This window comes from Montipora foliosa, chromosome 9 (assembly GCF_036669935.1).
Source record: "Montipora foliosa isolate CH-2021 chromosome 9, ASM3666993v2, whole genome shotgun sequence".
Classification (NCBI taxonomy): Eukaryota; Metazoa; Cnidaria; class Anthozoa; order Scleractinia; family Acroporidae; genus Montipora; species Montipora foliosa.
The window spans coordinates 37,865,636-37,879,382 of record NC_090877.1 but is presented as its reverse complement, the minus strand read 5'-3'; the positions used below and the strand labels follow the sequence as shown (position 1 = coordinate 37,879,382).

The 13,747-nt window shown below is 38.9% G+C and overlaps 1 protein-coding gene across 1 annotated transcript; it reads left to right on the top strand.

Annotated features, from left to right (window-relative positions):
• Window positions 1-5,747: 5,747 nt before the first annotated feature.
• Window positions 5,748-13,404, top strand: LOC137971805 (neuropeptide FF receptor 1-like). Its single transcript, XM_068818567.1, has 5 exons — window positions 5,748-5,923; window positions 6,129-6,190; window positions 9,367-10,082; window positions 11,795-12,110; window positions 13,373-13,404. Exons 3-5 carry the CDS (start codon window positions 9,390-9,392, stop codon window positions 13,402-13,404), a joined length of 1,041 nt encoding a protein of 346 aa, XP_068674668.1. The 5' UTR covers window positions 5,748-5,923; window positions 6,129-6,190; window positions 9,367-9,389.
• The last annotated feature ends 343 nt before the right edge of the window (window positions 13,405-13,747 follow it).

Sequence of the window (13,747 nt, the reverse complement as noted above, 5' to 3'; positions counted from 1 at the left end):
TCTTTCATCCTGCCCTATTTTAATATTCCTAGATACTATACGAAGAATCAAACGATCCCTCACTGACTTTTATTTTACTTTCTACTGTTAGGAGTTAAAAGCAAGTCTCAACTACAAGTTTCAATGCGATTTATGCCCAACTATTACTGGAGCTACACATTTCTGAAAAACGTAGAATAGGACACTCTGTTCCTTGGTTGCGGTGACAATGGCGAGACAATTATGGTTTCAATGAACAACACAGCATATCCTGATCCACGGGCTTTGTTTATCACTTATAAGTTTGTACCAAATCAGTAATAACTAAAATAGGTGATATTCGTAATCTTGCGGTTGCAATAAAATGAGCATGGAAAAAATCATTTCTTTGAGATCATCTGGTATGTCGGGTTGAAGTTTCAGATATACAGTACAGTAGCTCATTTGCAATGCACTTTCAATATTCTGTAATTTATTCTTGGCTGACTGATTAGAAAACGATAACCTTGTGCTAAGGAAGCAAAAATGTAAACAAAGATTCCTCGGCTATACATGCCACGACTAGGGAAAACTTTCACGGTAGCAGATGATCTTTCTCACGTCTGAATCCTTATCGTAACCTCGTTCCAGTTAACTTCAACGACTCGGATAGGGTCTTTAATTGTAATTGTGCGCTGCGCACTTGAATAAGGAAGGTAACCCTAGTGCCAGCACGTATGATCAGAAATTCACCAAATTACGTGCACACTCAATTCTGACACCCAACACGGAGTGTCCCTTCAATTCTAAACCTTTGCTACCTATTTCAGACCATGAGGTAATGGTAAAGGTTATATCGTTATTTTCGGCCTAGGGTATATGCAACTGTTTATGCTTCACCCTTGAGGAGTATTATTTAGGGGAAAGTTTGTGACTTTAATTGCCTGTATTCTGGGACACGAGTGACGTTGAAGTTGAGAAGAGGAGCAATGGGACACCTCGTGCCGGTTATTGAAATAAGCTTGCATCTAATTAGGGCCGGGGCAATCTTTAACCTCGCGTGCTATCTTTGACCCCCCTACAGGGGTAACTCTAATATTACTTGTGATACCTGACCTCATTCATAAAATGGCCCTTATTTTGTAAACAGGTCGATTTTTGAAAATGTCTCTAAATCCTAAGAATGAATGTACGATTGCTTGTTATTATGAAAGGCAAAACACAGACTTGATTGAAACAATGTAATATTTCTCCTGTGATTTATCGCGTGCGATACGCGCGTTTTCTTTTAGAAAGATGATATGTTCTGTAAACAACCTCAATGCGTTTTGTTGACTTGCGTGATGCGCTTTGAGGAGAAAAAGAATATGACATATTCCGAAATATTGCGCTTTGAATCCAGTATGTGAGTGGGGAAGGGAGGGGTGGGGGAACTTCCAGTTAGATTAATATATGTGCTCCGCTCGGGCCGGAGTCACGCAACGCTCCCCTTCCACACGTTGCATGCCGCAAGGGTTTTCCCGCGAAAGAAAACACAACCTCTCCTGTGATTGGTGCAGCGTATACAATGACAAATAAACGAGGTTCATTGATCCGAGCAAACAAAAGCGCAAAACAAAGAGAAAGGAATGTATGTCGGTTTGAAGCAGCCGCGTGGGGAAGGGGAGCGTTGCGTGACTCCGGCCCGAGCGGCTGCGAAGGAGACTATATATGTGTTAGATCCAAACGCCTATTCGTTAGCGCCGTTGTATTTCCCCCCCTAGGAATGTAGTTGTTAGTTTTTTAGCGCACGGAATGTGTTAGTCTGGAATTTAGTAACTAGTTTATTCGTTCTCTTTATCGGTATTTAGGGCTTAATTTAGTCATTTCCAGTCCTTGTTTTCTCAGTCGTTTTTGCTTTGAGAGCAGATCTATACTAGAAGTTCCGCTTCGTGCAGTCCGCGCGTGTTTCGTAACTTTCTTCGCTCAGAGCAGCCAATTCATTTTACCAGTTCCTAATAAATGTAAGTGTCGTTTTTCGTGGAGTTTCAGTTTTGCGATTAGTTCACTTTATACTTAGTAAGTTTGTGTATCTGATTGGTTTCTAGTCTTAACCGCTTTTCATCACATTCGTTGAGTCCCCGCCGTCCTGAGAGGCAGTCATTATCAAATAATAAAGCTTGTTTCGAATTTTTATTGCTAGAGTTTAGCACTGGTAAGGAGATTATAGTATGGATGTACGAAGGGGTGGAATGTGGTTTTTTTTTGGGAATAAAGAAGGATAAAATACAATTTGCCGAATATTTAAAGGATTTAAGGATTTATGGCCACAATAAGTTTTCTGATTTCAGTTCTTGTATTCTCTGGGAGTTCAAACAGGACTAGGAACAACTTTCGTTATCAAACTGAGTCGAGGATCTGACAATAAAAGCTCGAACGGAGCCATTTCCAACGCACTTTTTTAGTTATTTGTTTCGAGACACGAAGGACAGACTGATTATAAGCGAATAGGAAATTTTAGCGCTTGGCCAGGGCTAGAATGCGAATCTATCTCATAGGAGCTATTCGTTCAGTGACGAGGGAACACTTGCGAAGCAGTCCAAGGTTGTCAAAAACAAACTGACTGACCCCAAAATGCAGGTCAGAAATTAGATGACCTCCCCAACTACATGGGAAAAGAAGATGACCCATTATGTATATTAAAAAATTACACAACCCACCCCTTTTTGAAGGATCAAGAAGTAATGACCCACTCCAGTATGCCTTTTGACCAGCCCTGTAAAAATGAATACTAACGAGTGGTTTGTGATTCTTATACAGACTTGCAATTTTACACTGTCTTTGTGAGCTTCAAATCTATTAGATTTTACCCCTTAGGATATTTATCAAATCACCGTGAGATCTTATGCCCTAAATGTTTGATTATGACGCTGTTGTAGAATGACAAACCACCACTGACAGCTTCTGTACATGATGGTGCAAATTCGGCTGCAGCATACTTAATGAAATTTGTGAAATAATATTGCTAAAGCTTCGCCTGAAGCTCAACCCAGTAACCTCTGTCGAAGGCAATTCTTTCAATTGACATTCCTTTTTTAGTGCAAATAACAAAATTGCACCATTGTGCGCCAGTACAGCCCATTTGGCCCTGAACTTGGGCATAGTAAGCATGGTTTCTTTTCAGCTTATATACACATGTTCCCAACTCACTCACAAAAAAACGTAGGGTCTGAGCAGGCATCTAGGGACTCACTTGAAACTTTGTTTCCGGACACATTACTTCAAGTAGTCCAAAGGGATTCTCACAATTGGGGTCTTTTACCTTTCTATCCGGAGAGCCTCCCAGAATTGGAGAATTAGTGCATACAACAAATCCACTTTTGAAACATGTAAAAGCAAGTAAAGTCTGCTTACGAGCCAGAAGCCAAACATGTACTGGTGTTTTTTGACTGTGCATGTATTTGTGATATCTATCAATTTCCATGCCACTAGCTCGTATTTAACCCAATGCGCTGTGTGTCCAGAGTGGAATGTCTTTGGACAAATCGTTGCAAATAATGTGTTGGTAAACACTACTAATAATAACGGCTTTATTTGCGCATCAAGTCTTCTAGCGCTGGCGTGCTAATTGGGTACACTATACATAGAAATCAAATCAATTTAGAGCGAGTTTCAAAGTAATTACTTTGGCCAATCAAAAAGGACGGAGACAATCCAGTAAACCAATCAAATCTCGAAGTAATTACACGTAGCTGACACAAAGAGCGGGAAAATGTGCACGCCCGTTGATTTTGGTTTCACTTCTGATTGGTTGAAAAACTGGCGCAAGAACTTTGAACCAATCATTGAGTGAAGTAATGCAAAACCAAACACTCAATTGATAACCGCTCTAACTTAAATCTAATCAAAACTTAGTTTTTATGAAGAGGGCCGGGGAAAACCGGAGTACCCGGAGAAAAACCTGTCGGAGCAGAGTAGAGAACCAACAAACTCAACCCACATATGACGCCGAGTCTAGGAATCGAAGTGATGTCACCACTACGCCAGCCCTGCCCTCACATCCTCTGTTCATTCATACGCTTTACTACCTTCGTTCTTACAATGAGCTTTAGCACCTTCCCAACATCCATAATTCTCCCTATATTGATATCTCGAACTTTAAAATGTATATTTCAAAATGGATACGACTTTGCATTTTATCGTATTAAGTTGGAGGCAGTGTGGTTCCACGAGGGAAGTATCCCTCCAAAAAGTGTCATATTACATGAGACCGGAGGCAAAGATTTGCTGCCCACTCAGCTAGAGAAGTAGAGATGAACTGGTAATGAATGTTCTTGTATGGAAACCTACACATGCTTCAAAACGAAGACACGGGTTGTATACCAGGGTCCGGTTCCTGGAAGAAGGAATAAATTATACCAAGTATAACAGTTATTCCAGGGATAAATCTTTTATTCTGACAGAACAGAATTTATTCCGGGAATAAAGATATTCCTGGAATAAGGCACATTAATCCCTGGAATATGGAGTTATTACACCCTTCAGGAACCGGCCCAAGAAGAATTACCGCCACTGATGTCACTGGAATAGAAAGAGGGATATGGTCTCAGAGGCCGAGCAACCTCAACCTGATGACGAGTGTGGTGCAGCTTTGAAGGATGCGGCCGCTGCGGCTTCGATTTCTCTCACTCAGACCAATATGACTGTATTTGAGTTCCGGTTGCCTCATATTCAACTCCAGCATTGGCTTCCCACTGTTAATCAACTGTTCATCAGTCACCAAGCCTGCTGTCCTTTGGTAAAGCAAGTTAAGGAGCCCCAATATTGGATTTTACAGCCACACTCGCTTATCCCCTACCCCTTCGACTTCAATTTGTCTCTTTTCCCAACGGTTCGTTGCTTAAAGAATTCAAGATGACAGAAAGGCATTTGGCAATATACTGAGCGCACGTCCGCTAAAATCCACCTGCACTGCTAGCCAGTGGTTAGCGAAATAACTTGTATCTTACCGCCGTGAAACATCAAGCACTGCCTTTAATTTGGTTGGCGGGATGTTTTTCAGGAAACCGCTACGTTGATTAACCAATTGCAAGTTTTGAATAAAAGGAAGTTCTTTTGTTAGTATACACGGCCTCCAGGCTGTACCGGTTGGGGTTTTTCAACTATGTAATGTCAAGTTGATTCGAAATAATTCTTTTTACTGCTCATTATTATAACGCGCACAGAGCACATTCACATGGCAAATTCTCTGTGAATATGTTAAAGTTTTATTGGTCGCTCTGGCGGGCCTTGCTTGCTTGTTAAGCTAGCTACCGACTTTTTAATTTCGTCATTGTCTTTCAAAAACTCACCGAAAATCGCGGTGATCATAATTAAATCGGATTTAAAATTTTACTGAAATAAACGTAATTATCATTTTTAGTGGGGTTTTAGTGGCATCGCACTTCACATTTTCTACCAACCATCAACACACCCGGGATCATCTTAGTTTGGGATAGGAAAAGGGCTTTATTTGAATTTATTGCATAGTGAGAAACCAATCCCTCCGCCGTCAGTTTTGACCGAGTCCGCATTCGCCTGTTCTTTTATAATAAATCAAAATTAAATTTATGCATAGACTCTCAGAGTTCAATTATCATTTAGAGCTTAATTAATAATTTACTTACCTACTTAAATGTAGGGACAATATTGAGCTCGTGTCGTCTGTCAAACGCAAAAAATAACACTATAATGGAATATATGACTCATCAAATAAAGAGAGAAACTGGCTGACTTGCCAGAAGAGAACAAAAGTAAGTAAAGGTTAAAGGTGGACTCGGTATCACCACTCCTATCAGTATATCGCTAACAGATATTGCTTTATTTTACAAGAACTGAAACTGATTTTCTTTCCTTGAGGTCAAACAAGATAAATCTTTTTTTTTTTCGTCAGTCACTAACATGGGATCTATCCTAAGGCGCTGAAAAATATTCAACGTGTGCCAAGGTAAGTTTTCTTTGGTTGATACATATAGACGATATAATGTGTTTGTATGTTTATTGCAAGGTTTTGAAGAAAATCATCGTTTAGCAATTTTACTTACGGACATTATACGGCGAGCTCAACAAGACTGGTAAAAATTATTGTTATCGTCGTACTTAAAAAAAAGACATTTAAAACACGCATTTGACTCCATTATATTTGCTTTTAGTTAATTTTTCAGCGATAGCAGTGTTCCAAGGATCCCTGAAAGAGCCCTGCACAAAATACAAGGTAACGTTTACATAGGAAACTGGAAATCTCTGAGCTTTTCCGCACAATTTTTGTTTTTGCTTTTTGTGATGTCGGTCGAATGGTCGTCGATTGTGATCTGGAACACTGATTTTCTAAACTGCCCAAAGTCGCCTTAACTTTTCCGTGTAATGCTGTAACGTGAACAAATTTCCTCTTTTGACACTTCTTATATATTGTTATCTGGAGCTACCATCGGTTTTGGGCGATAAAATGCCATTTTTCTACTTCTTAGTTACTCCATTTTTTCCACCTTGAAAACAATAATATTTCTTTCGATTACCATTTTTTTTATACTGCGAATACACTTATGTGAGAAAGTTAAGATTCATGGTTTCTTGTCGTCACACGATAAAGGTGAATTGCACAGAGCAATGAATGAGTTGAAATTTATCTAACAACTTTTGAGTGAACTGAATGAAATTTCAGCTTTTAGCGTTTTTGCCTTTAATGTGGTTTTGAATACAGACTGTTTGGAAAAAAATTGAAGTAGGGGTGGGTTGTCAAAAGGTTTCTTTTTTACTCTTGTAATTGTCAAACAGCAATGTTTTAATATGCAAGGAAGACTTTATCGAAGAATTTCCAGAACTGACCCATGAAAGCCCTTAAAAATTGCTTTTCTTGTTCGCTTCCTTTTTCCATTTGGCAGCTAAAGGCGAATTAACCTTGAAACAATCATTGTTGTCAATTGGCCCAACCTTACACAGGTGCTTTTTTCTCACAAAGATCACATTGATCTTTATTATCAAAGCCGAAAAACTCTCTCTTTTATTGTAACTTGATTCAGTGAATGCCTATGATTTTCCGACTGCCATGACTGAGGCAACTATCTTTGAGGATTTACTTGTAGGATTTGTTTGAATTGTAAATGTCTTGCCATTTCTTCCGATCTTTGGAAAGACAGCGACTGATTTCAGAATGCAATAGTGAAGAATCCACTAACAATCACGACGGAAACTTAACTACTATTTTTCTGATTTCTTTTCTATTTCATTTTTTAATGCTAACTTTATGTTTCAAAGGTGATTTTGTGGATTTTCTACTTTCTCTTATGACTCGCTTTTTCTGCCTTACGTAAAGATCACACACGTATTTTCTGGCTTTTGGACTTTGAGCTCTAAGAGGCTTCCTTTAATGCTTCCGTCAATTGTTCACAAGAGAAAACAGCTAAATGGTAAAAAAAAAAAAAAAAAAAAAAAATCATGAGTAACATCTAAATGCACAAAAGTCAGCTCATCACGGCGCTGATAACATTTCGTATAAAGATATATTCATCCTAAACAACTATTTTATTTCGCTCACATTACATTTCAATGCCTGTAAAATCGAAAATTATACGGCCTTAGAAGCGATATTGGTAAAATATTAAAATAAAAAGTTCATTACCGCTTTGGTTGTCAAGTCGTCTTAATTAGAAACAATACAATGGTATCCACTGATGGCATTACTGTCAACATCAACTGATTCTGAAATCAAGGGCTGGTTACCTTTAATAATTTATTGCACAATTACGAAGTTTACGTCTTGAATATACGAAAATTTCCTTCAACCTCATCAACCCCTGACGTCATTAGCTATCTCTTCAGTCTAGAAACTTTTAAGGATGGTGTGGAAGCGCTAGCCCCAGAACTAATACAATCGTCTTTTACTGTCAAGCTTTGAAGCATGTTATCCTTCTACCTGCTTTCAGTAACATCGATTACTTTGAATTAAATACGGTTCCGTTGCTGAAGTGCCCAAGTTTCAGTTTTTCACAGTGAATGTTCTCCTGACGGTTGTTAAAGTTCTCTACCTTCTCAGTTTATTGATGAAAAATTGAAAATTAAAATAAAATAAAATAAAATAAAATAAAATAAAATAAAATAAAATAAAATAAAATAAAATAAAATAAAATAAAATAAAATAAAATAAAATAAAATAAAATAAAATAAAATAAAATAAAATAAAATAAAATAAAATAAAATAAAAAATACATTTAAATTCTGGACTTAAAGATCATGAGATCTGATTCATGAGATCTGAGTACACGCCGGACTGAAAATTTGCGTTTTGTCAAAATATGAAAAAAGCGTTTTTATTTTATTTTAGTTTAGTTACTTTCCTCCCTGTTAGCCCCAGAAATCGATCATTTCCTTAAAGAATCGATTGGATAGACTAAGAACATTTTCATGCTTTTGTGTCAGTTTCCTGCACAGTTTACATCAATACGGCTCAATCTCTCTATTAACTGAAACGATGAACTCTCCTTAGTACAGGATAAACAAATTCACAGAAAAAAAATCCTGATAACGTATTTGAAACCTGCTAGTTTGCCTTCTCGAAAACTTCATTAGGCCGTCAGAGGTTCGTATGGTTCGATCAATTATATGTAATGGCCATTGACGTGAATATCAGCGCAATTGACGTGAAAAGCGTAATGTACATTTCTTTTGTACAAAGCCTTTTTACAAAGCCGATAGTTTGTTTTGTTTTCTTTATCATTGTTTTTCTTACAGTGCGTTTCTTGAAAGCCGCGGCAACGAATTTTTCCTGGTCAATTTTGGGTGCCATGATTCCTGTCTTATTGTTAAACGAAGACGTTTTATTCGTCTTTCGGCAAACGGGCCCCTGATGAGTGTGCTTCTGTTTGTCATAAGACGATGAAAGCTCTCTCCCCAGTTTAAAATTTGCTCAATATATGTAGCCAGTAGGAAAAAAACAATTTTCTTTGATATTGGCAAAGAGGCAATGCAAACTGACTTCTGCATATTTCAACCTTGATGTTTGTCGTGCTAAATCTCTCCATTTAGAACGAACTCTAAACTTAAAACAGCGGTCTTCAACAGTTTTTTCACGTCAATTCCGTTCCTTCCCAGATGTGCGTTGCTTTAGGTAAAATTTGCACTTTTTTCCCTTGCTATCGCCAATCGACACTGTTAACACAGCGAAGAATCTTTATAGGTACTATTGAAGAAAATGAATTTGAAGGAGGGTTTGTTTGAGGCCAGACTAAGAAAGCAAAATTTCTTTTCCTCATGCGATCACAACTTAGCAATACTCGCGATTTGATTGGCTTGCAGGTGCAAAAACGAAAATTAAAATTCTTAGTGTACATTTAAATTTTGCACGTCCTGATTTTGAGATTGCATGAAGACTTCTTAAATGTTTTTCATCTCTAGGTATTTCGTCACTCGAGCACACCATGACGATTTACACGACATCCTTAGCTGCCCAAGTCTCCATAACAACAGTATTCACCTTTTTAGTATTGGTTGGCGTAGTAGGCAATACGCTCTGTTGTCTCGTCATCATAACAAACCGTTCCATGAGAACACCCATGAATTATCTCATCCTTAATCTTGCCTTGGCTGACATCATGGTGACAATGTTTATTGCTCCCCGTTTCATTTTCATTCACACGTTTGATCACCCACTTGGTCTTGCGGGGTCCATCATCTGCAAGCTCTTCACCGGAGGGAATTTCAGCTGGCTGGGCGGCTCTGCGTCTGTGTTCTCTCTCGTGGCCATTTCTGTGGAGCGCTACTTCGCCGTGGTGCATCCTTATGGCTCTCGGGGGAAGCTCACCATCAAAAAGGTGAAATTCGTCGCCGTAGCCTGCTGGGTGTTTGCTATTATATTTAACCTTCCTCTCTTTTTTATCGTCCACTACAACGAAGAAATTGCTTTCTGCACGGAGTACTGGCCTGAGAAGTGGATGCCCCAGGTTTACAGCACCGCCTGGTTTGTTGTGTTCGGTGTCATTCCAATTGCTGTGATGTGTGCGCTCTACGTAAGAGTCATTCGTCGACTTTGGATTAAACCTCAGAATGGTCCACGAGTCACGCAAGCAGCCGTCCTAAAGTCACGCAAGCGCGTGACCAAAATGGTGATCATGGTATGTATCTATTACGACAGCAAAATCTATTTTCAGCCTTACGTGGAACTAACAACATGTCAAAATAAATAATCACTGGAGTCAATTAAGACGAACGAAAACAATGAAATTCCCCAATGGGATATGAAGTTACAAAAATGTTCGAGAGCGTAAGTTCCCAGGATCTTTTCTCAAAGAAGGAAAAAAAAATTAGCTTGGAAATGAGGTGCGAGAATTTCGTTACTAGCGTGTCAATCATTTGCCAAATTATTGCTCTAACAAACTAGGATTTAGTAATTCTTATCTGCTGACCGTTGAAAAGCAAGGTAGTACTACAGTCTTGCCAAATTCGCGTGGTTACGCGGACAAATTGAGGAATTAATTAAGGAATATGTCACGAAAATTTGCCAAATTAAGCGACTGGAACTAGCAACCAATTCAAGCGGAACGCAAAAATGACTACGTAAAATGTGGAAGGAAGATTTAAGTAAAGAGCAAATACATTACAAAAGGAGGCAAGGATGAGCAAAAATGAAAATTTAAATGAATCTGGAGGCCATGAGATCCCGAATGAATTTCCATTGGGATTTTTGAACTGTTTAGCCTAACAGTTTTTCAAAGTTTCTCTCTGTTGTTTGAAACTTTAATCATTTTTGCTCGACCTTAAGGGGGGTAGCAATTATCTACAGAAAGGCAATGGTTGCTAAGGAAGCTTTTTAATCAAAGAGCCCTGCAAAAAAGTTGCATGGATGGTTCTGGATCACTTCAATCGGAATACGCATGCGCAACTAGCCTCAATCCTCTACCGTGCTTTTCAGTGAAAAAATGTGCAAACTCTCACAGGAAACGAAAGGAAGAGGCGGTTTTTTCACCGGATGGTAACCGTTTTATAATTTTTCGTAAACTGTAGCATAGAATTTCTATTTGGTTAGAAAATGGAACCATTTTTTGAAAACTGTATTAAAGGAGGGCCTCATAACGTCATAATCTTTTTGAGAAATAGCTTTTTTTAAAAATTCGTGGTACATATTTTAGGTTAGACTGTTCTCGTACTGTTGAGTTAAAAAATTGTGAAAAATATAGTTAACCCGCCAAGTTATTAGACATTTTCTGTTTTGGTTATGTGATTTACCAAATATGGTTGTAAGTCGAACCAGACTAACAAATGTTAAATAGAACACATTTGGCAAATAATGGTAACTGTAGAGTTAAAGGGACTCAAGAAATGATTATTTGAAGGGGTCCATAGCGACAGTTTGGTAGTTAAGGGCCACCCCAGTTAAGGTGGCTTACTACAGTTTTCCGAGGAAAAAGATCAAGATTTTGAAATCTGTGAAATTAAAGCAATAGGATGTCTCTTTTGAAGTGTTAGTCACCGCAATTGATGTAAAATGTAAATTTAACCAACAAATAAATGCAATTCAGGGAAAATGCTAAATATAGTGATCGAGCTCTTGGAAAGGGGTCTGGAAACTAGACTTCAAATGCCTTTGTCTCAAAGACTAGCCATTGAAAATGCCTCGCGTTTACGTTCTGTTTTGACGTTTATGTTTCAAGACCATATGAAAATCGTTCTGTTACTATTTTGTATTAACGTACAGTTGCATGGCGAGTAGGAGCGACTGAGTCGTTAATAAAACTACACAAAATGAGCTGCAATGCTGTGGCAGATTCCCTTTCATGTCGTTAAAAGCCAATCAAAACAATCATAATCATTACATTATTATCAACAGGTGAGCGCAGTGTATGCAATCACATGGTTTCCAGTGTTAATCATCTACAAACTCAACTACTACTACGAAGATCAAGAGTATGGCAACGTCACCTACATCATTGGCATCGTTATTGTTACTTTCAACTCTTGCGTCAACCCATTCGTGTACGCATTCTGTAACGAGCGCTTCAGAAATCACCTCAAAAAGCTATTCAATATACCCTGTCTGAAACAAAATCAGATTCAACTAGAAAGAGAGCAACGACAAACTCGAATGGCCACCACAGATAGTAGTAATTCACAAAATCGTCGTCAAGATTTGGAAATGGAGTTAGGTAATGTTTTACTGAAGTGCTTTGTATGGTAACGGTTATTATACTAATGCATTTATATACCGCACGCATCACATACAGTCTCATGGCAGTTTACAACAATATACCACCAACACCGGAGATTTCACCCCCTAATCTTTACGAACAGTCTGTGGGTTCTTTAATATCCCAAAGTATTGACAGGAAGAGCTGTAAGAAGGGAAGTACAGTTTAAAATAGTCCTTATCTGAGAAGACGTGCAGGTCTAACGATCATATCATATCTTATTATATGGAGGAGAGTGTTTTACTGGGAACTAAATCACTCGTAGATTCCATACGCCACTTTATCCGGGACCTGAGTGGCGTATTTTCCGTATGTCACCTTTATTAGTGTCGTATCGTTCAATGACGTCACGATTCCCGCCTTTTGCTTTTGTTGAATTGGTTTCGTCGCTGCGTTCGGTCCGTGCACCATGACCTCGGGCCAAATATTTTCCCGTCCGTCCCTCCCACTCAGTCAATAAGTTCATAATAATTTTTTTTACACTCGGATTTTAGAGTACAGCTTCGTGTAGCTAATAAATCCGAGCGTTTACCCTGTCAACTATGATATACCATGCACAGAGAACAGACCATAACACCGGGAACTCCATGCCCTACTCTTTACGAATAGTGTGTGGGTTCTTTTACGTCCAACACACCTAGGGTTATGTGAACAGTAAAGGGTTGTGAAACGGGGCCTACGGTTTATTGCCTTATCAGAGAGGACTAGAGAGCCTAACCATTTGCAAATGTCGTTACAAAGGCAGCACTTTCTCCTCAGTTGTTTAAAGACGTGGAGTGTTGCCTCCCGCATGGCAGCCCGGTGCTCAACCAACCACCGGTGTGCGGCTAAGTGCAGATGAAGTTACAAAGGCAGCATATTCTTCTCAGTTATCTTGAAGACCCTGAATGTTGGTGCGAGCGGGGTTTTTATCTCGCAATCTCCCGCACGAAATTACAACTAAGCCACCGGTCGTCGGTGATTTAAAGAGATTTATATTTGCGACGCAAGACAGCTGCTTAAGCACAAGTGTGTTCTGACAAAAGCACCATGCTCGTGCAATGTACACAACTCGCCTAAATTTCGTACCATTATTGGTCCAATCCGATACCGCAGAGATAAAATTAGTCACATCTATCTCAAATTGCATCATTTCCTCGTTACTTGCATGATACTTAGATGAACATGTTTTGGTTCTGTTTGTTTTCCTGAATTTTAATTTAATCTTCTGCTTTTCGCAGGGAACTGGAATCACCAACAAACTGTTAAATGAGAAGAACTTTTATTATTCAACGGCTGCGAAGAAATAATATTGGAGGAAGTGTTATTTCCTTTAGCGGTAAATGCCCCGGTAAACGTGATTGCAGCTTGAAGTTGTGTGAACAGTTGATCTTGTTTCCCTACCAATTCCTAACCTTGAGGTACACTTCGGGTGTGACTCTTTGTTTCGTTAAGCATGCGTACTCAGATGTGAAATTAGCTACGCCGGTTTAGAACGTAATTCAAGTAAGGCTGCAATCATCCTCCTTCTCCCGATCTTTCGTACGTCCTGGAAGGATGACTCGACAAAATTTGACAAATGTAATTAAGCAGTTTTTCGTTGCCATTGACATTGT

Coding starts and splice junctions, on each gene's coding strand:
- LOC137971805 (XM_068818567.1), top strand. CDS start 9,390: ATGACGATTTACACGACATCCTTAGCTGCCCAAGTCTCCATAACAACA. Junction 10,083..11,794: donor TGACCAAAATGGTGATCATG/GTATGTATCTAT, acceptor TATTATCAACAG/GTGAGCGCAGTGTATGCAAT. Junction 12,111..13,372: donor AGATTTGGAAATGGAGTTAG/GTAATGTTTTAC, acceptor TGCTTTTCGCAG/GGAACTGGAATCACCAACAA.